This window comes from Coturnix japonica, chromosome 5 (genome assembly GCF_001577835.2).
Source record: "Coturnix japonica isolate 7356 chromosome 5, Coturnix japonica 2.1, whole genome shotgun sequence".
Taxonomy (NCBI): Eukaryota; Metazoa; Chordata; class Aves; order Galliformes; family Phasianidae; genus Coturnix; species Coturnix japonica.
Window position 1 is genome coordinate 10,812,719 of NC_029520.1, and position 19,992 is coordinate 10,832,710.

Sequence of the window (19,992 nt, forward strand, 5' to 3'; positions counted from 1 at the left end):
CAATCAGCATTTAAGGGGATCATTTGCAAAATTACCCTGTGAATCCCATCACCAGTCATTTTTATGTGTCCGCAGTATGCTGTGAAGCATCTTTCTGTAGAAAGAAACCTCAGTCCAATGGTTGCCTTGGAAGGGCTGTGGAGCAGGGTGCTCCCCAAGTTAATCATACTCTGAGATTTACCATTTAGGGTTTTCCTTCTTGCATTTTTTTTGAAAGTTACCAGAATACATCTTAACTTGTATTTATCTTACTGACAGTGGGAGTTTGCTAGGAGGCTTCTTTATCCACTGTCTTCCCACTTTGAGGTAACTTCCCTGCTGGGCTTCTCCCTTTCCCAGGGGCAAGGCTTGCCCCATTGACATAGAAAACCTGTTGTCTTTTGATCTGAGATGGTCAAGTTGTTACTCTGTGGCTCCTCTCATGCTCGGCCAACCAAATCCTGAAGACAGCTTTGAAAAGCTCAGCCCATTTCCACAGCATGCCCAGGCAGAGGAAGGGTTTGTGGTAGCTGAGTGCTCAGAAATCCTCACTTTGCTATAGTGTGTCTGCAAAAATAAGGCAAAAGATTTATAGGAAAAAAAAAAAAATAAAAAATACTGCACTGGCTCCAAGTTCAACTTCTCTGCAGACATTTCCTTCTAGGAATATTTTCCCTTCCAAAATATGATAACTTTGATTATTTATTGGAAACCATATTTTTTTTACCTTAAATGGGCCTTTGGAATAATAATTTAAAACAAAAAAATGCTAGCCATGATATAAACAGATATAAAATGGATATAAACTGTGGAAAGTTTTGTCTCAGGAGGAAAGTTCCCATGCCAGCAATGAATTCAGAGAGAGGGGCAAAAGGGGAGCCCATTTCTCAATGGCAAATCCATATCTGTAGCAAACTCTTAGCCCAATCCCTCCAGGATGGGATTTCCAGTGATTTTCATGTGATGAAGCATAGCTTTGGATGGCTGACTCCTGCTCAGCTCTTGCTCTTCAACTCCACATGAGGCACGCTTACTGAAGAGTAGAAGTGGGCTGCTCCCATCTCCTGTCCATCGTGTTAAACCACGTCTGGACGTGACTTAAAGCCACCTCCCTTGCTCGCATCCCCCCACCCCCAGGCAGTTACACCAGTGGGAACAAGGTTTAGGCAATCCCCAGTGACATGTAATCAGGTTTTACTGTCTGCTGCCAGCACAATAAAATCTTTACTACTGTAGATGTCTTGCATTTTCTAACCCTGTCCGGCAAAAATAACAAGCCCATTATGGGGGAACTAGTTAACGATTACAAGTTTGTGCAAGTTTTACTGAAAGCAAAGGTCAAGATTGGAGGTGGACAAGTGCTCAGCTAGTGCCTGGCATCCCCAGAACACTGGCCACCACTGCTGAGGTGGCTTTGCCTTGCCCCCTTTGATAGCTCCTTTGCGGTTACCATCTGAAGATGAAGGGGATCTCAGCACTGTTGGTTATGCTTAATCACATGTATGTTTGCAGCTGAGCCCTGTGATGTCTGCATGGTATACATGATACGTGGTGGCCCCAGCGGACAGGTGGGGCAGCCACCATGGGCTTGACAGGAGAGGGAGCTGCTATAGCAAAGGGTGAGGCTTATCTGGAGCCACACAATGAGAGTTGCCCTTGCTTCAAAAGAGGCATTGTGCAAGCAGGCAAGAGGGCTTCTCTTGAGGATAAAAGTAATCTGTCAGCTTCTTCTATAAACTAATCTAGGTGGTTATCTGGGTGCAGGACGTGTGAGCTGTCCCCATCTTCCCTCCAGCCATGGAGCCCAAGAGTGATGCTACTGCCAGACTGCAGATTTCCCAATTTTCTGGGCTCTTCCAGTCTGGAAACATTATCTCACTGCTTGAGCACAGCTGATTCATGGATCAGAGGGTGTAACCCAAAGACCAGTGTAACCAACCAGGTTTGTTCCACTGACATCTGTCATCTTTGGGATCCCCATCCTTGCAAATTGGTTTCTCTGCATCTTGCCTGAGATCTGTTGGCCTCTGCCAACTCAAAACTCTACAGAAGCACAGCCACCGAGCAAAGCAGACAGAATTTAATGACCTTTAGAGCAAAAATTCCATCCATCTTGGGAAGAGCAAATGCAAGGTTAAATATAAAGATAGGGAAAAAAAAAAAAAAAAAAAAAGTATGCCCCTTTTAACCTGGTAAAATATTACTGCACATAGACTTTTTGAGAAGTTAGAGGTTGAAATAGCAGCTAAGAGCTGCTAATAGTTGCTAGACACAGCTATTAGCAGATGCAGCAGAATAAATTGGTTTGTTTATCAATGAGGAGAAGATGAAATCTGTTGCTATTAATGGCCCAAAAGTAATCCTTGGTTTAGATAGAGAAACATTAGAAGAGGCAATGACACTCTGCTAGAGGACAAGTAATGAACAGCAAAAGCAGCAAATAACTTCCACAGAGTTGAGAAGCTCTGAAAAAGGAGCCTGATCAGCACCGATCCAAGAATACATTATTTTCAAGACTCTTACCACATCTGTCCACAACTGCAGGCAGTAAAGATTTGTGGTACTACTGCCATGGCTTCCACAGCAGGTGGCTATAGGCACTATTTGGAAAGTGAAGACAAGGATAACATGGAGAAGCCTTTGATAAAACAGAGAAGAGCTGGTCCTTTGCCATCACAGTGGGCAGGCCACCAGAGAGCAGCAGATGTAGCAGAAAGTGATGGGTGTTATAGCCAGCCCATGCAGCAAGGTGGTAAGAGATAAAGAAACAATGAAGGGATGTTTTTTGCTTGCTTAGACTGGACTTGTCCCCTGCTGTAAAGTGGTCTCATAAATTGAAAATAAATGAGGTTGTCAGATATTTCTCTGTTTTATTATGCTGCTCTTCTCAGTAGGCGTTGGTGCACTGTGGACATCTGCCATGATTTTTCCCATGGTAATACTGGGGACTGTAAGTGATAGGAGGACACTGAGGCACAGTGTACTACTTTCACACAGTGCTTCCTGCTGAGTTCCAACAGGAAGTTTGGAAACCCCATTTTCTGGAACAAACTTCCTCTTTCTCCTTTGCTTCCACTCTGGGACTCCCAGCTCTGATGCTGTTAATTATCCCTGGCTAAGTGGATCATTTTGAGCACTTAAAACCACTTTCATGATTTGGAGGCACACCGGTAACCAGTCCTTAGGTTTGCCTAGGGGCTTCTAGACAAGGAGGTGCAAATCCTACTGATAAGACTTGTTAGTGTTATGGGGCTTGGGAAGGGAGGGGATTGGAGACAGGCACATGGATCGCGGGGCCAGGAGGGGAGAGCGGCCCCCCCTCCTGTGGGGAGTCCCACAAGCAGTCGGGGTCATGCTGATTTACAGCAGCAGAGGAACTGGGGCCGTTAATTCAAAGTTGCCGCTTATCGGTGTTTGGAAAGCAAGCTCCGATCTGTTCGTTAGCGATTTGGCCTTTGCTGTAAATAGAGGGGCCCCTGTGCTTTGCTCTGACATTTTTGTCCTTATTATCTTGTCTTGGCCTCAGAGGGAGGTGGGAGAGTTATTTAAGGTTGACCTTAGTGGAAGGAAAATGAACAACTCCCTCTCCCCACCCTGTTTTTCTCTCCAAAGTCCCGGGTAACAACTGTTACGTTGAGCTATCTGTGTGGGATACTTAATCCTCCACCATCCTCGCAAATATTTTGTAGATCAATTCACCCTGCTGTGCCCAGAGAGCTGACAGAGAAAATAATCACAAAGAGACTGAGCAGAACTAATGCCAGGAGTGAAAAATGGATTTTGCATCATTATCCCTTCAGGAAAATCAATGAGGATGGACCGTGACCGCATTGGTGCTGGAGCTCAGTGCTGAACCTGTCTGGACTTACATCACTGTGGTAGAGTTTGAATTCAAAACTCTGTTTTGAACAAGCTTCAAAACTAGTTGCTCCATCCTAAAGTTAAACACAAGAACATCACCTGTAGGAGCACATGATAGAGGATGGTCAGGACAGGGAAGAGGGAGTATAACACGTGTCCTGGAAATATAGACCAAAACCCAAACCTCGCACAGTTCCAGGGCAAAGGACTTGAAGGATGTCAGCTCAAGTTGGAAATATGCCAAAGCTCAAAACTCTCATATTCTTGACCTGCCACTATTAACCAAACCAGCTGTGCCCTGGGAGCTCCACTAAGCTGCCTGAACACAGGGGTGCAATCTCATGCTTACCTGAGCATTGTAAACTTCTCTGTTCAGTTATGAAAAATCAAGAGATTTTGGGTCCTTTCTTATTTTGCCCATGCCAGAAAACTTTCAAAATATTGGATTTCCTCTAGAAAAATTTGCATTTTCCCAGCATCGTAATTAACAAGTGTAGGAAAAATTAAAACTCTTTCTTCTTTCTTTTTCTTTTTACTTTTTTTTTATTATTATTTTTATTTTTATTTTTATTTAATAGTGCAAAGTGCAGTATCTTGTCTGGTCCTTGTGGAAAAAAAACATTTATTTGAGCTGGATTAGAAGTACGAATGACAGTTCAGGTCAGCCACAGCCTTATCAAAATCAATTCCCATCTTAGGGGGACAGGGATGTGTGTGCATACCTGCCACTGTAGAATCTGTAAATAATTGAGTTTTGATCCATGGCATCACGGCGCAAGAAGAAAGATTGGGTCCTGAGGGAGCTGACAGAGGTTCAAGCCCCAGATCTGCCACTTAGACACTTTTTCCCAAAGCTGTTTAGGCATGTAATTACTTTTCAGGCTCTGCGCCTGGTCTGCGTCTCTCTGATTCTCTGCCTCCTTTTATCTGTCAGCCTTTTACAGGGACAAGAGCACTCCTCTACCTCCCAGGCGTGTAATGAAGATGAATTCATTACAGCTGTAACACTTTAATGAGCGCTATGAAGATACAGGCTATCCTTACAAGTCCTAAATGAGGGAACTCCCTCTCAGGCTGGAGTGTCTGAATGCATGGTCCAGACCTGTGTCAGCAAGGCATTAATCCACCTCTGTCAGCTATGCTGGAAGGGTTTTAACCAGAAAAAGAGCCTGGCTTTCCTGTAAAAGCCAAACTGGTAGCACTAAGTGGATTTTGTTTCCTCAGATATAGGAATAGCTCTGGAGTAGGACACGTTTACAGGACCTTGGGCATCTCTTGTGATCTCCAGGGGCCTTTGTAGTCCCTGAGCACTCTGCGTCCCATCTCCTGCTCCCTCATGGATGCAGCAGGTAGTTCAGGTTATCTAAAGTAAGCCCTGTGCTTAAGAAAGCAGGATCCACCCCTGATGTCTCTTAGGAAGATGTTCAACACCTTTAGGACCAAGGTTGCCCAACTCAGTCATTTGCAATCTGGACTGTTTAATGCCTGGGAAAAATCATGAATATTCCCACTGCCTGAGGGCAGATCAGTTACATATTTTTGTGGTCACAGAGGACTGCTGACAGTTTTACCCCGTTATTTTTCTCAAGTGACTTTTGTTTTGTTTTGTTTTGCTTTTTTTACAGCAAATCACATAAAGAAGTTGTATCTCTGTATAATCTCCTAGAGCTGGGGACCCTCGGTCCCAGAGAAGCATCTAAAAGGGTTGCACTGAGTGGGCTAGAGGAAGAGGGATCTGGCATAGGCAGAATACCCATTTGCAATCTTCACAGAAGGCATCTTCCCAGTGTTGAAATAAATCCTCCTCATTTCATATTACTGGAACCAAGCAGAAATAGTGGGAATTGCTGGGAGAGAAAGCATGTAGTGAAGGCAAGACTCCTGTTGTGCTACTATTTTAAAAGCAAAAAAAAAAAAAGACCTCCCAACTACTGTTCCATGCATAATTTCACAATTAGTAATAGGCCGGCAAAGAAAGGTTTAGATCAGCTCGTCCACAAATAAGGGATCATTTTCCATCTCAGAGTTCATATTTTACACAAGCACGAGTTGCAGCTCGCCTGTACTAATGGGCCCCAGGCTGTATTTTGCCTGCAGGCATGATGGCAGACCAGGGTCTAGGAAGTAGAAGGATACAAGAGCCAAACTCAGGGTGCTAGACCAGAAATATAGTTTTTATTCTTAATATTATGTCAGCAGCAGCACAATTCCAAAATGAAAAATAATTCTGTTTCATGTTTCTTTATGCAGAGAGACAGAAAGACAGATCCATCCACAGCAGCAGCAGTGACAACAGCAGAGACCGCTCAGCAAGGCACTGGGATGCACTGGGACGCACTGGGAGGGTATGTCAGGGCTGGCTAAGAGGAAAGCTTTTGTCCTATCTTCCACCCCTGCCTGCCCAGCCCATGCTTAGTGTACTATCACATCAGCTTTCTCCTCGTCACCTTTCATAGAGTGCACAGCCACATTGGATGAAGTCTAGGGGAATGGCACAAAGGCTCCCATAGAATCAAAGAGTCATTAAGGTTGGAAAGACTTCTAAGATCATCTAGTCCAACCAGCAACCCCCTACCATGCCCACTAACCACATCTTCACGGTACTTGAACACCTCCAGGGACGGGACCTTCCTGGGCACCTTGTTGCAATGCCTTGCCACCCTTTCTGAGAAGAAATGTTTCCTAATGCCCAACCTGAACCTCCCTTGGTGCTAATTGAAGCCATTTCCTCTCATCCCATCTCTGTTACTTGGGAGAAGAGGCTGATGCCCCACTTGCCACAGCCTCCTTTCAGGCCACTGTAGAGAGCCATAAGGTCTCCTCTGAGCCTCCTCTTCTCCAGGCTAAACAATCCCAGTTCCCTTATAAGACCTGTAATGACCCCTAGCCCAAACCAAAGGACATGAGCTCATGCTTAGCTCTGAGAAGCCACACCATTATACACATTTGTTCCACTGACAGAAAGAAAGAACTTTATTATAGCATCTTTTGGTGGAGAGTGTGACTGGGGGCCACATCGGTGCTCACCAAAGTCCTTCCTTTGGAGCAACACTCCTCTGTGCTTCCATTATGCTTACAGAGCAACTCTCTAAATCCAACCAGCCTCATGCACTGAATGTAAGGGATACCTTAAGATGAAATTGAAAGCTTGGGAAAATTCTGACTAGACTCAGGAAAAGCTTAAAAGTGGAAATAGTGGAGGGCTACAGGAAATCCCAACAATACCAGAGATTACAGCCTAGGCTGCTAGTGCCTCTCCTGGTGTCGCTTCAGCTCACAGTAAGCTGATGGGTGATACAAGCCAAATGTTCCCTGATATGGGAGAGCAAGGATCGAGACTCAAGGATACACCATCTCTTCTAGGGGACTGTTATGGGAAGCAGTAACAATAATCTGAGTTGGCTGAGACAAGGCAATGCCAGGATATCAAGTGCTCCAGTGTTAAAATTGTGCTTTTAAAAGAGTCTATCAAGTGACTTAAAATAAGCTGTCTTTAGAAAAGGAATACCATCTAGTGGCCCAAGAAGGCAATAAGGAGATGCAATGGCAATTAGAGAAGCAGATGAGCTTAGAAAAAGAGAGAAAAACTGCAAAAGATAACGGATTAATGTATATAGTACAGTGAACCACCCTGGAGCAAGGGAGGGCTCAAAAGGGACCTGATCATAGTGAACGTGAAGCTAAAATTAGATGCTTGCAAAAGCAGATTGGGACGTAAAGATTAAAAATAACTGCTGGATCTGCAGGAAGTGATGGAGAGAACTGGACTAGGAACCATCTGAGGAATATGATTTCAGGGATGATGCAAACGAATGGGAAAAGAAAGAATTTGAGAACAGAGGTATATCCCACAGCTGAAAATGGCTGCCATCCTGGGACAGGCAGGTACAGCAGAACAAACTGCAGCAGCAGACGAGCAAGACAAGGATGTGTCAACATTAATGGGTATGCTGGGGAATGTGGGGAGTTTTTAAAGAACTGACAAAAAGTTACTTGTATATCCGCAGGACCATGTGTTCACCATCCAGCCTCAGCAGAGCACTGTTGTCTCCACTCCCCCGGCAGCCACACTGCAGAGTCACGCTCCTTGGACAGGAGATAAATTAGGAGAACAAGTGGCACAAATGCGCTCCATGATTCACATGTGGCAAGATGAAAGAGAAGGACTGATGTATGGAGCTGCTTTCACACTAAGAGACAAGCAGTATCTACTTGCATCCCACAGGGCCAAGCACCTGCCTTGCTGCACACGCTTTTGTTCAGAAAGTGTTTGAATGATGGTCTCTGGAGGACACAGAAAAGATATTATGTAGAAGATATTCTGGGGACCACAGCTACAGAAGAAGAGTTACAAGGAAGAGGCATCTGAGTTTTAAAATTAATAGAGCAAGAGGGATTTAAAGTCAGTTCGAGTACGGCACATTTAATGCAGTCCCAGGTTAACCGATGGAGAACTGGAACTGAAGAAACAAGATAGATGTTAGGAAACGTAAACTTTCTGTGAAATAAAGACTCCCATTACTCAGACTGAACACTGGAGAGTGCTGGGAGGATTGGATTTCTTGTGGCACCATCTCTGTAGCTTTGCTAGTACTGTCAAAGCATTATGACAGTTACAGAAGAAACAGGAATGGAGCTGAAGCAAGGAGTGCAACGACAATTTACCTATAGCAAAAGAAGCTGCCCAAAAAGCAACTGCAATAGAACACACAGTTGAAGGGAAGTCAGTGATATAAGAATTTCAGCATGATCTCATTCTGTGGGAGCAGTACTGTTACAGAAAAGTAGTGGAGGAAAATGGATACCAATAGAATATGCATTCCCCCTTCTCCAGGGACCAGACCAAAATTTCCCTGACCATGAGCAAGCCAGGTCTGGTCTGGTCTGTGGTGGTCCTTGTAGCTTTCATCATTAATATTTTGGTTGCATCCTGATCTACACATACTCTACTCTTAAGCACAAAGAGAAGAAATGGGTTAAGATGTGGACATTCTTTGAAAGGAAACCAGCAATAAAACAAAGGTACTCTGTGCCCACAGGAGTGCTAAGCTTGTACAGAGAAGAAAAATAATTGAGAGTGGTGTTATTAGTGGAATGAGGGAACTAGAGAAAGGATGTTGGCAAGGAGCAAAAGCTCAGGCTGTCATAGGGAGCAGTAAAAGACATAAATCCAATATATCCTTACAGATAGCTACCTTGTTGATACTAGAGTAAAATACTGGTTGTCTTATAGTGAGAAGGGTGATGGTAAGCAGATAATGGGACACCCACAAAGAAAACTGGATGTTTATTTTACATGCTTAGAGAGAGAGTGGGAATAAAATATATGTGAAGGAAGCTAAAGCATGTAAGAAGGCTGAACCCAATGCTAAGAAACAATTTAATGAGCAAGTATACAAATGGACTCCGAATTTATTTACAGCAGCCCCAGCCAGGAACCAGCTAAAAGAAAAGAAGGGATGGATAATGTGCCTTGGTGAATGAGGTCAAATCATCTCAGACTGATACAAACAAACAAACAAACAAACAAATAAATAAATAAATAAAAGGGGGAAAGAGAGAGAGAAAGAGAAAGGTACTATAAAATAAAAAATGCAATAAATTTATATTTGGCCCCAAATGAAGCCAAGAAAAATGACATGAGGTTTGCAGTTTACTCAAAGGTCAGTGAGGCACTGGCACAGCTGCCCAGAGAGGCTGTGGATGCCCCCTCCTTGGAGGGGTTCAAGGCCAGGCTGGAAGGGGCCCTGGGCAGCCTGATCTAGTATTTGGCAACCCTGCCCATGGCAGGAGATTGGAACTGGGTGGTCTTTAAGGTCCCTTCCAACCCAAGATATTCTGTGATAATATGACACAAAAGTGAACATAAGAAAACTGTCAGCACTGCTGCATTGGCTAAACCAGGGATACTGGCAGATACTGCAAACAGATAATGCACTTAAACTGTCACAGACAAAAGAAAGAGGTCTGTATCTGACACCACGAACATCTTTTCAGCGTAGGTTGGGGCTTTTCCCACTAGAAGGAATACAGCCACTGTAACTGTAAATATGCTGTTGAAGGAGATTGTCCACAGATACAGAACAGCAGTTGAAATAGGATGAATGTAGGAGAGTTTTTTGTAAGTGAAGTAACTCAAGTCTTATGAGTAACTGGGAGATTAAACAGACTCAGCATCCACTACTACTTGCAATCCTCCAGACCAGCAGGGAAAAAAAAAAAAAAGAGTGTTAAAAATAGACTAAACCTAATTGTAGGGCAATATCCAAAATGATGGACTGAAAAATTACCTTTGATCTTAGTAGGTTTAAGAAGCAGTGCCAAATGAGGGACTGGTTTACAACAGTGTCATATTTTGTTTGGCTAGTGTGTTCCTTGGTGGCTCCACGTCTAAGACTAAAATATTGGGCAGGGTAAGGAAGAAATAAGGCTTAGAAGCAACATGAGAAGAATAGGGAAGCTGTGGAAAAAATAATAAAATTCATACATGGATTATGAAGTAGAGGGCAAAATAATATATCTGAAATTGGATAGAAAGGAATAAGTGCACAGCACCCAGCCTGCTCAGTGAGCCCAGCCCTGTCCCACTTCAGGAGTAAGGGACTGCCACTCACTCATGCTGACGTGTGTGGCTGCAGCAGATCTGTTTATGTGCTTGCATGCGAGCGGTGCTGGTTTATGCCTCAAGCTTTGCTTATTTTCTATTTTTGTTGGGCAACAGATTTTACTACAGCCCCACAAGCAAGCAGCAGCTGAGAGAGTCATGGTGCAGGATGCAAACTCCAAGGCAAAGCGGAGGAGTTGAGGTCTCCGGCAGTTTGGAAGAATTTTTAACTTGGCTCCTCACTCCATATTAACAGCTTTGTTCTTTTTATAAATCGCGTTAATTATAGACATTCAACAAGGCAGAAAATGACTGTGAAGTGCCTTGGAGAATCCAAGGCAACCTTTTTGGGCTTTGAGGCCAAAACAGTGGCCTCTTTTTTGTAGTGATTTAGCTAACCTGTGACCTAGCCTTCCTTAGCCTCGATTACCTTGCTGCAGCTACTTAATATGATAGTAATAACTTAAGATCCCAAATTAAAAATTGTTACAGCTCTTAAGGGAACCTTGAGAGTTGCAGCTCAAAGATCTGGATCCACCCAGATTGGGAAATCATAGCTGAAGCTTTGGAAAAATGTTCTAAAATTACAACAGCTGAATGAAGTAGGTAGTTTTGTTCATTTACGGGACAATTCTCCAAGGAGGACCAATTGGAGGAGAAGCAGCCAGGCCTAGTGCTGAACTGCTGGTTTCTGTAATGCTCTTTTGAGCAAAGTGAGGAGGAATTTCGAAGAGGGTCAAATAAGGGAGGAGAGGAAGCAGAAAGGATGCTTGAAGCTAATGGGAGACTAACGGTGTGTTGTCAGCAGCTAGCCATTTACAATTGGAGAGAACTGAGGGTTAAATATACTTAAACATTAATCTGAAATGGGAAATATATATTGGGTTATTATTGTAAGGTTATTATGACTGAGCAACAGTAGAAGTGATGCTGAAGGGTGGTGGCATTTGTAAGTATTGGAGGCTATCTGATCAATAGCAGAAATTAACTGTTAGGCCTTACGTTTCCTTCAGGAATAAGTGATAAAAATCCTTATGCAGAAAATAAGGAAGCTAGAAGTCTATACAGAAATGTTACTATTGATGATTGATGACTACCCATATTTCCCCAACCAGCTGTCCCCCTGACTGTTGTGCTGCCTCTGCGCATCCCAAGCCCAGCTCTGATACTGCCCAGCTGCATAACCTTGGGCCATACTTCTGAGCAAACTGCTCAGTCGTGAGACAGCTGGTAAGAAGATAAGGGCTGGAACAGGGGGAGGAAAACTGAGAGCTCTGAGCCAGAGCAAGTGATTTGTATCAACAGTGAAAGCTAGATGAAACTGGACTTGCACATCTTAATTGTGTGCTACTTTCCTCAGAAGTGAACAGGAATAGTATTAGTTATGCATCTGAACTACAACAGGTGACAGTGATATTAGGCTATGCAAAACAAGGTGATACTGTGTTTGTTCAGTACTGGAGGACTGAAAGCATGTGAAATTATGCCACGGGACTTGAGTGCCAGAACTGATAAACTTAAGCACCAAGGCTGCCCAAGGCCACCAGCACACATGAGCATCAGCAGCTGTGGTTGCTATCTGCTGTGAGCAGCAGTAGCTGAGTTACTGAGTACCAACAGCACAGCTGATTGTGATGTGTCCCTCCCTTGATGAACTCCCATTAGGGAAACTGCAACACAGGTGGGGCTAGGAAGGTGAGAAGTGGGAGCCATTAGGAGACAATTGAAGCTGTAGATGATAAAAGGGGCTGCCACAGCATTGGCAGATTTTGAAAGAGGATTTGGAGGTTTTTCCTTTGAGTTTGGGATTCGTTTATGGTGGTTGAGATGGGGAGAATGCAGGTAGGTTGGATGCTCCTCTGTACTAGGCAGATACTGCTGGTTTAGGTCAATATAGAATTTCAAGGATATTGTAGTGCTTCTTGTGTCCTTGTGAGGCTGTGAGCTCAGGGGGTCATGCACAAGAAGCTGAGGGGAAGGTGGGAGCTGAAATCTTAAATCTCATGATCTTGATTCCAGCAGAAGTGTTCCTGAACAGCTCTGCATTTTTTTAAGTGCAAAAAGCTGTAACAGGTAGGAGCTGTATCCAGGGGCCTAGTCCACAACTCTTGACTTCAACTTTGTAGCCTGACCTCTATCTTTAGACTGTGTTAAGCCTCTCCCAGCAGTCAAAGGCAAAGCCACTTAAGATGCCACAGGACTTGGGTTTGTCTCTCTGCCTTCCTCTGAGCTGGCCCTACATTCCAATGTGGGAAACTGTTGGGGTAGCAGGGGGACAGGTAGCAGTGCAAATGTTTGGAGACAACAGGTAAAAGTTACAGGCTAGGAACAGGGGAGGGCAGAGGGGAATGGAAGAGCACAGTTCTCTTATTAACTGATCACATTGAGCGCGTTAATCAGTGTATGAAGCTCATCCCTTACACTCTCCAGGGAGTGGCAGATGGTCTGGGGGCTGTCCAGGAGCTCGATGCTGTGGGTGTACGGCTCGTATTTCACTGAGAAGGGCCGCTTGATATGTGCTGCGTAGTTCCTGTGAGGAAAGGATACAAGGTCTTGGTACAAGAAACAGGTCCCGAGCCCAGCTCCTACCCTCCTCCTCCTCCCCATCACCATTCACCCAGATCACAACAAGCGAATGCCTCTCTCAGACAGAATATCCAACTTAACACAAAAGATTTGGTTTCTCGTTTTCCTATCTTCACAGGGCTGTAGAAGTGACTGAGATCACTCCATTCAGCAAGGACACTGAGTTTGACAGGAAGTTTCATGGGGCTGAAAACATGGGCTTGCACCAAACTGGAGTGTGTCACCCTATGGCTATCTCCAGGCACTTTCTACTTACATTGCTTTTCTTTCAAAAATACCAAGGAGTTTTAGACACTAATTGCAGGGAAAACCTCTGACATTGTAGTATTTGATTCCTAAATCCTTTCTGCCATTCACTTGTTTGCTAATCTCTGCTTGGGGAGGAGCTGGCTAGCTTCAGGCCATGTTAGGATAGGATTGAGAGGCAGCAGGTCAGACCTGTGCACAGGGATGGGAATAGCATCACCAGCATGTTCTGAGCAATGCTGCACCATTTCATACACAGGGCTGACTGGATACTGAACCTGAGTGATGACCCTGACTACTCCTGGCACATCTCAACAGCAAGTCTTTGTCACCAGATATACGTGGCCAAGTGCTCAAGAAGGTCATGGTGAACACAGCAGGAGGAAGGTTTCTCGTATTCAGCTCCAAGGCTTACATCTGTACGCTTGACAAGGTAGGCTTGCGGGTTTTTCTTTTTTTGACTCTCAGTACTGAGTTGGGAAGCTGCGTTTGTGTATTTATGGCTAAAATCTCAGACTGAAAAGACCTGTGATGATGAACGGAGAAATAAGCACTGGGGCAGGCGTGCTCGTTGCTAAGGCTTCACCCTTCTGCTCCTGAATTGCTTAGCTTAGGGTGCCCTCTTGTGGCTATCGTAGGTCTGCACGGAATGGGAAATGCATCGCTTCTAATGTTCCCGGGGCTGATTCAGTGTGCTGTTGAAAGTCTGGTTACCAGGATTTGAGGGGAAAAAAAACATCACTGGCTTCAGAGAAGACCAGGGGTCACGTAGCCGAAGCTGCAAGCTGCTGGAGGGTTTTGGGGTTTTTTGGTAGTGCCTGTCACTGTCAAAATTTTCTATTCTAAGTGAACAAGTAGTGTATCTTTCCCCTTCTAAATGCAAGGAAATGGCCCGCAAGCTGAGTGCTTTTTTTATAAAGCAGACTGCATGTGATAGGAAGGTTTTCCTAGGTGTTTGCTTTTGAGCATCTGGATGCTGGGTTATGAGTGGTGCGAGTGAGTGCCATAAAAGCAGAAGTTGAAATATGACAAAACTTGCAATGTTATTTGTGTGAAATATCTCATCTGTGGGATCTGCAAAGTCATGCATGCTGTGTGATGCTTTGTCTCAACATACTCCCTCTCTATGCCAAGACAAAATGATATACACAGAAGTTTCTTCTTGTAACTAAATGTAACAGGACTGAGACTTCTTCCTGTAAATTGCTCCAACTATGGCCAAGGTGTTATTCTGAACTGACATCTGTGCACAGAGCTACCCCTGCAGTCTTAATCTGTTTGCAGTTGTGTGTGATGTGGAAACCAAGTTTATACTAGTGAGATAATGCATGGGGTCTGCTAACTATGCTAGAGGAAGGAAAACTTCCTTTTTCAATGGATCCATGTTATGCACTTGTTTTTCCTTACATCCAAGTTTCTGCTGATGGCTGGGATTTTTGCTGATTGAAAGACAGTTGTGTAAATTCACCAGCTTCTACTCTGAAAGACAAACACTTTTTCTGCCTCCTAAATTCAGAGATCAAAAACATTTTTAGCAGCTCTTCACATATCTCCTAAATCCTTTATGTGATTGATTTATGTTATATAAATATATAATTGTGTACGAACACAACTGATGTGTTCCAGAGGAACACATGCTGATGGGAGACTGTGTGTATTGGCTGGTGCCTGACCTGGCTTTTCTGTGGTGAGGAAGCTGTGATGAGTGGTCTAAGCCTCTGTCTTCTGGACTTCCTACCAGCTCTCTACAATGTTGCCCGGCCTCTCCTGGGAACTGGAGATGATCTTTATCTCCTTATGAGATTTGCCCCTTCCTTAACTCTTTCAGCCTTGTCTCAATGAGTGCTTCTCTCTCTGTTCCACTCCTTTCTATCCAAACCCTCCAGCCCACCTTTTCCTGGATACTTTGTGTGCCAATCAGGCAGAAGCTGTAAAAAATTAAACAACTGTGGGAACTGATAAATTACTTTGCTCCGTGTAAAAACTGTGTGAATATTTATTAAGACCTGAATTTTTGAGAGGTCTAACTGAATTCTTTCCAGTTCTCTTCTGAGACTATGTACTGGAAGCAACTATGGTGACTTGTTTTGAAATAATGTAACTTTATGTTCCTCTGAGTCTCCCTCAGTGCCCAGTCCTACCTCAGCTTGTTTTTGGCATCACTGAAGCTCTCAGACACAAAATACACAGGCTGGTAGTTCTGGTCCTGGTAGGGCTGAACGGCAGCAGCGTCAGGATCAAAGTCCCGTACCTCTGGTTCATCTGACAAGGAGTGCTATGGACACAGTGGGAAAAGTTTCAGTGTGAAATGAAAGAACCCAGAGAAATCATGCTAGAAATGGAGACTAGATCAGCAAAAGACATGGCAGCTGCTCAGAGGTAGATGGGTTTTGTAGTAAAGATTTGTGCTGGGACTTACTATCAGCTCCCCGTAGGAAGACAGGAGCCCTGCCCCATAGGCTTTGACTATCCCATTCTGTCTGCAGAGTCCAAACTCCACTGTAAACCAGTAAAGCTGTAAAAAGAAAAAAACAAATAGTGGACACAACTCCTCTTCATATTTTTGTCCATGCATTGTGGTGAGGGTTTGGGGATACTTGAATGAACGTGTATGTGGTATGGCCATCAAATTGCACATAGGATAATCCTCTGCTTCCTTACCCTGCAGCTAGCCCTGCCAGAGCACAGTGTTAAAATAAACCACTGCCCATGGCCGTTGAATGGTGCCATCACTGGGTGCCCTTGGAGCAGGTCAGTCACCTTGCTGAGGTAGAGCCAGAGGAAGTGAATGTAATTTAATCCTGTTCCAAAGAATCCTAGCAATGCTGTTAGAAATATGATGCTCGTTGATACTCTGGTGCCTCTGAAAATTGGGTTAACGTGCAAGTGAACCCTGCTGTTCATCTGATCTCTGTTCTGCACAGTCATCTGGGACAGCTTATTTGGGGAATCTAGAACTGCAATTGCAGGGGTACCAGGCTGCACCTCTAGCACTACAGACATTCTACTGGAGGACCTGGGGTCCCTCTCGTGCTGACAGAAAAACTTACTGTTGCCAGTTTCTCAATTTCTTCATCAGTTGCTCCCAGAGATGCAAGCCCAATGTCCTGGGAATACAAGAGTAACGTCAGGATAGATTTGCATTGAGATCCATTGAAGCATGGTAGGGGCTTGGTCAATTATTCAGTTCTCACACTGTACAGGCATCTAGCTAGTATTTCTGAAAATTCATAGTGCATGTTTCTTGTGGATAGTGAGAGACTAAAGGAAATGTCAAGGTGTTTCTTAGGGAATTTCTGTCTGTCTCATAACCTGTTCTGTAGCTGGTGTCAGGGAGTTCACATTAGCCAGTGTTTCTGTTGGAACAATTTGTTTGAAATGATTATTTTGCACATCTTTTCCTGGTCTCTTCCTCCCATTTCCCCTGCCTGGTGACTCCTGCTGCAGCCATTGTCCAGCTGCCCCACCTGCACTTCCAGGCTGGTACTCCCATATTGGCACTCCTGAGGTCTCCCTTCCTTCATCACCCCCAAAACCATTCATGACCACCTTTTCCTTAAATCTACTTTTTTTCTTGATGACTACCAAAGGACAATTAGTGAGGCCTTTCCACACAGATTGCTCTTTTTTATTGCCTGGAAGCAACAGATATAGTCTACCTCAGCTGCCAAGCCTTTTCTGTTGCTTAGTTGCACTCAGATTAAAAGGCTGCCAAGTATTCTTCAGTTTATAGCCTAGAAGAAGGGTGTAAGATTGGTAAGAAGAGGCAAGGCCAAAAGTGAACAGACATCATACAAGGTTGGAGCTGGGACAGTCATGTCACATGCTGAAGGAACAAGTACCAAACCCAAATGTGCTTATATATTGCAAAATCTGTCCCTAAGCAGATGTCTTCACCACAAGAAAGTGTTGCATGTGTTATTGCTATAGCAATTGATTTTTGAGTTGTCCTGTAGAAACCCCTTTTAGCAAAGCAATGTTCAACTGCTGGTGTGGTATAATGAAAACCCAAGAAAAGGGAGGAGAAGAGAGAACATCCTTCAGGCAGAATCCTTGCCAGGACTGTGACAATCAAGGCTATTTGGGTTCTCACCTACTCCCTTATGCTCTTGGGGAGAAGCAGCAGAAAACTACCTTACCTGGGAGAACTGGGCAAATGTCTTGTCAGCCAGCATTGGGACATGGCCCAGCAGCTCATGACAGCAGTCCCTGCCATTGCCCAGGGGAAGGAGGAAAACGCAGTCAGCAGCAGATAGCTTGGCCATTAAGGAAAAAGCCAAATGTTCTTTGCTGGCCACCAGGGCTAGCAGTACTCACGGCTCAGGGGAGTGCATGGGTGAAGATGCATGGCGGATATACTGTGTGCACTGGAACACACGGAAGGCCAGGCTGGCAAGGAAGTCACGAGCAGACAACAGTCCTGCTGCTGGCCGCAGCTGGAATCCAGTCCTTTCTGAAACAGAGCACAAAGCTTTGTGTGAGGGGGCAGTTCACAGACTGTGTTGCTGTCCTACGGTTCCAGCACCAAAAGAAAAATGTTCAGTGGTGGAGGATAAACAGCTGCTTTACTGCTAAAGCTTATGTTCCTGCTTCTACTAAGAAGCTCATTAGTTGTTCAGTGAGACTGATGATGGTCTTGACTTTCAGTTGTACTAACCCTGTTTTGCTGTGGGTCCAACCACCTCTCCTTCTCCATATTTAGATTTCCCCATTGCAGCTGCCACCACTATGCTGGAGCCCTGGCAGCCCCAGTTTCCCTGGGCTTTTCTCTGCTCCATCTGGAGCTTGTACTCACCTTTCAGGAAGCGGGAGACCTCCTCCAGCTGGGGGATGTTGTTCTCATTGTAGCCACAGAATTTCTCCAGCAGATTAAAAGCTTCTAGGTACTCCTTGCAGGCATGGGTTGGATACAGGCTTTTCAGAGTACTGTACACCTCCTTCCTTCAGGATAAGAGGTGACAGTCAATGACTTGGCCATTTGTTCCTCTGGACACATGCTACCAGGTTCTCGTGCTTCTAGATTTCTTAGTCTGTGTTTTCTGCAAGGACTAAGTCTACCTTTTTTTGCATGTCCATAGAGGTACACAAATGTACATATGTATATGTTCAGAGGAGCATGCAGCATCAGTCACATCTGCACTGACCTTCAAGGTCAGAAGATGGTATTAAAGGCATTAACTGGAATTAAAATATTGTCTTTAGGTCAGTTCCTGGAGCTGTCCTATAAAGGTAGTCAATGTAAACTAAATGTAACCTTGTTTAGAAGCTGGAGTTCTCAGTGGTACCCCCTAACAGATATAACTTCCTCTACGGGGAATCTCTCTTGGAAGAATCTCTTAGGGTTTGTTGTTGTTGTTTTGTTGTTGTGGTGGTTTTTTGTGTGTGTGTGTGAATCACTACAACAATCTAGGTATTGATTCCCAGCTTCTAGTGCTGAAGCCCATGAGTTATGGATTATATCAGCACTCACCAGGTAGCAGTCTCCTCTGCTGTGTACTCCACACGAGGGATTGGGTCCCCACTGCAAGGCAAATGCACTGTTACTGACAGCATAAGAACACAAGCCAAGCTCCTCTCTCTGTTGAGAAGGAAGCCCTTTGTTAAAGCTCTGTATGATCAAACTTCTTTAAAACAAACAAGGTGGCAGGAAAGACAAAGTTTTAATCCTAGGTTATTTGCACAGGTGCAGTAGTGGAGACACTGGAAGTTATATATAAGCAAAGGATGAGCAGAAGCTTAGCAGGCTTAGTATTTCTAGTCAAAATGGTTTTCACTGGAAAAAAAATGGGAAGTATTTGGGGGAGGAAATTAATTTCATGTGCCTGAGCTGCTGATTATTAGAATGAATCAGTGGCTGGGAAATAAAAGTAGATAATAAAGACAACTAAACACATTTGAACTGCAGAAGAAAAAAAAAAAAAAGTATTGTCTGTGAGACTAAGGACAGCAAGAAAAAACATTCTTATAATAAGTGGAAACTGAAGAAGGCTGGTGCTTTTGCTTTTTCTGCATCATAATTACATTTTCTAAATCTTCCTGTTCTGTATTTTTAAATGAATGATTACATATTACAGTGATAAAGCATAGTTCCTGTTCTGTTAAGAGCCTGAAGGGATGTTATACAGCAGCCTATAAATGCTAACCTGAGAGACAAGAGAAGGCACCCTAAGTGGGTTCATCATCTTAGTATTTATACTCAGTCCCTTGGGTCTTTGTTGCTGTCACAGTGTTTTCCTATGCATTTAATATTGGTACAAGACAAAAAACTATCACTGTATATATTCCAAAGTTTGAGTGTGCGTCAAACATGTAATTTAACAGAGCAGTCAGCAAGCCATGGTTGGATCACATTAAGTGTGCAGATAGCTGAAAGTGATCCAGGTAATTTCCATAGCCTGCTTTCAGCACAGCTCACTAAAGTAATCAGCATTTAAGTGTTGCTTAAAGAGGCACTGTGGTGGAAGACAATGTTACTGAATAGGATCTAGGAAGTGTTTTACTAACCCAACTGAACTCAGGTGCTCTGATCGATGTAGTGAAGAGACTTAGCACTATCACAACTTACATCAGGATGAGAGTATTAAGTAGGAGTACAAGCAGTAGTTTTAATTCTATATAAGATAATTAGGAGACCATTACTGAAATCTAGTTATCAGAAAGAGTTAGGAGTCTATAATTACCATAATAGGGTGGAAAAAGTGATAGAACTCTATCAA

General features: G+C 44.0%; 1 protein-coding gene and 1 long non-coding RNA gene across 2 annotated transcripts in view; one reads left to right on the forward strand and one right to left on the reverse strand.

The window, feature by feature from the left end:
* Window positions 1-5,987: 5,987 nt before the first annotated feature.
* The window catches only part of TH (tyrosine hydroxylase), a 22,567-nt gene continuing 8,562 nt past the window's right edge, over window positions 5,988-19,992 (reverse strand). The window contains exons 6-13 of the mRNA XM_015863897.2: window positions 18,747-18,797; window positions 18,072-18,217; window positions 17,594-17,729; window positions 17,416-17,485; window positions 16,327-16,383; window positions 15,696-15,791; window positions 15,418-15,551; window positions 5,988-12,974 (exon numbers count right to left, since the gene is read on the reverse strand). Of these exons, the coding sequence (XP_015719383.1) occupies window positions 12,815-12,974; window positions 15,418-15,551; window positions 15,696-15,791; window positions 16,327-16,383; window positions 17,416-17,485; window positions 17,594-17,729; window positions 18,072-18,217; window positions 18,747-18,797 (850 nt within the window). The 3' untranslated portion in view covers window positions 5,988-12,814. The remainder of the gene's footprint in view (window positions 12,975-15,417; window positions 15,552-15,695; window positions 15,792-16,326; window positions 16,384-17,415; window positions 17,486-17,593; window positions 17,730-18,071; window positions 18,218-18,746; window positions 18,798-19,992) is intronic.
* LOC107314557 overlaps window positions 12,989-19,992 on the forward strand; it is a 22,810-nt gene continuing 15,806 nt past the window's right edge. The window contains exon 1 of the long non-coding RNA XR_004307449.1: window positions 12,989-13,709. This is a non-coding gene — a long non-coding RNA (uncharacterized LOC107314557). The remainder of the gene's footprint in view (window positions 13,710-19,992) is intronic.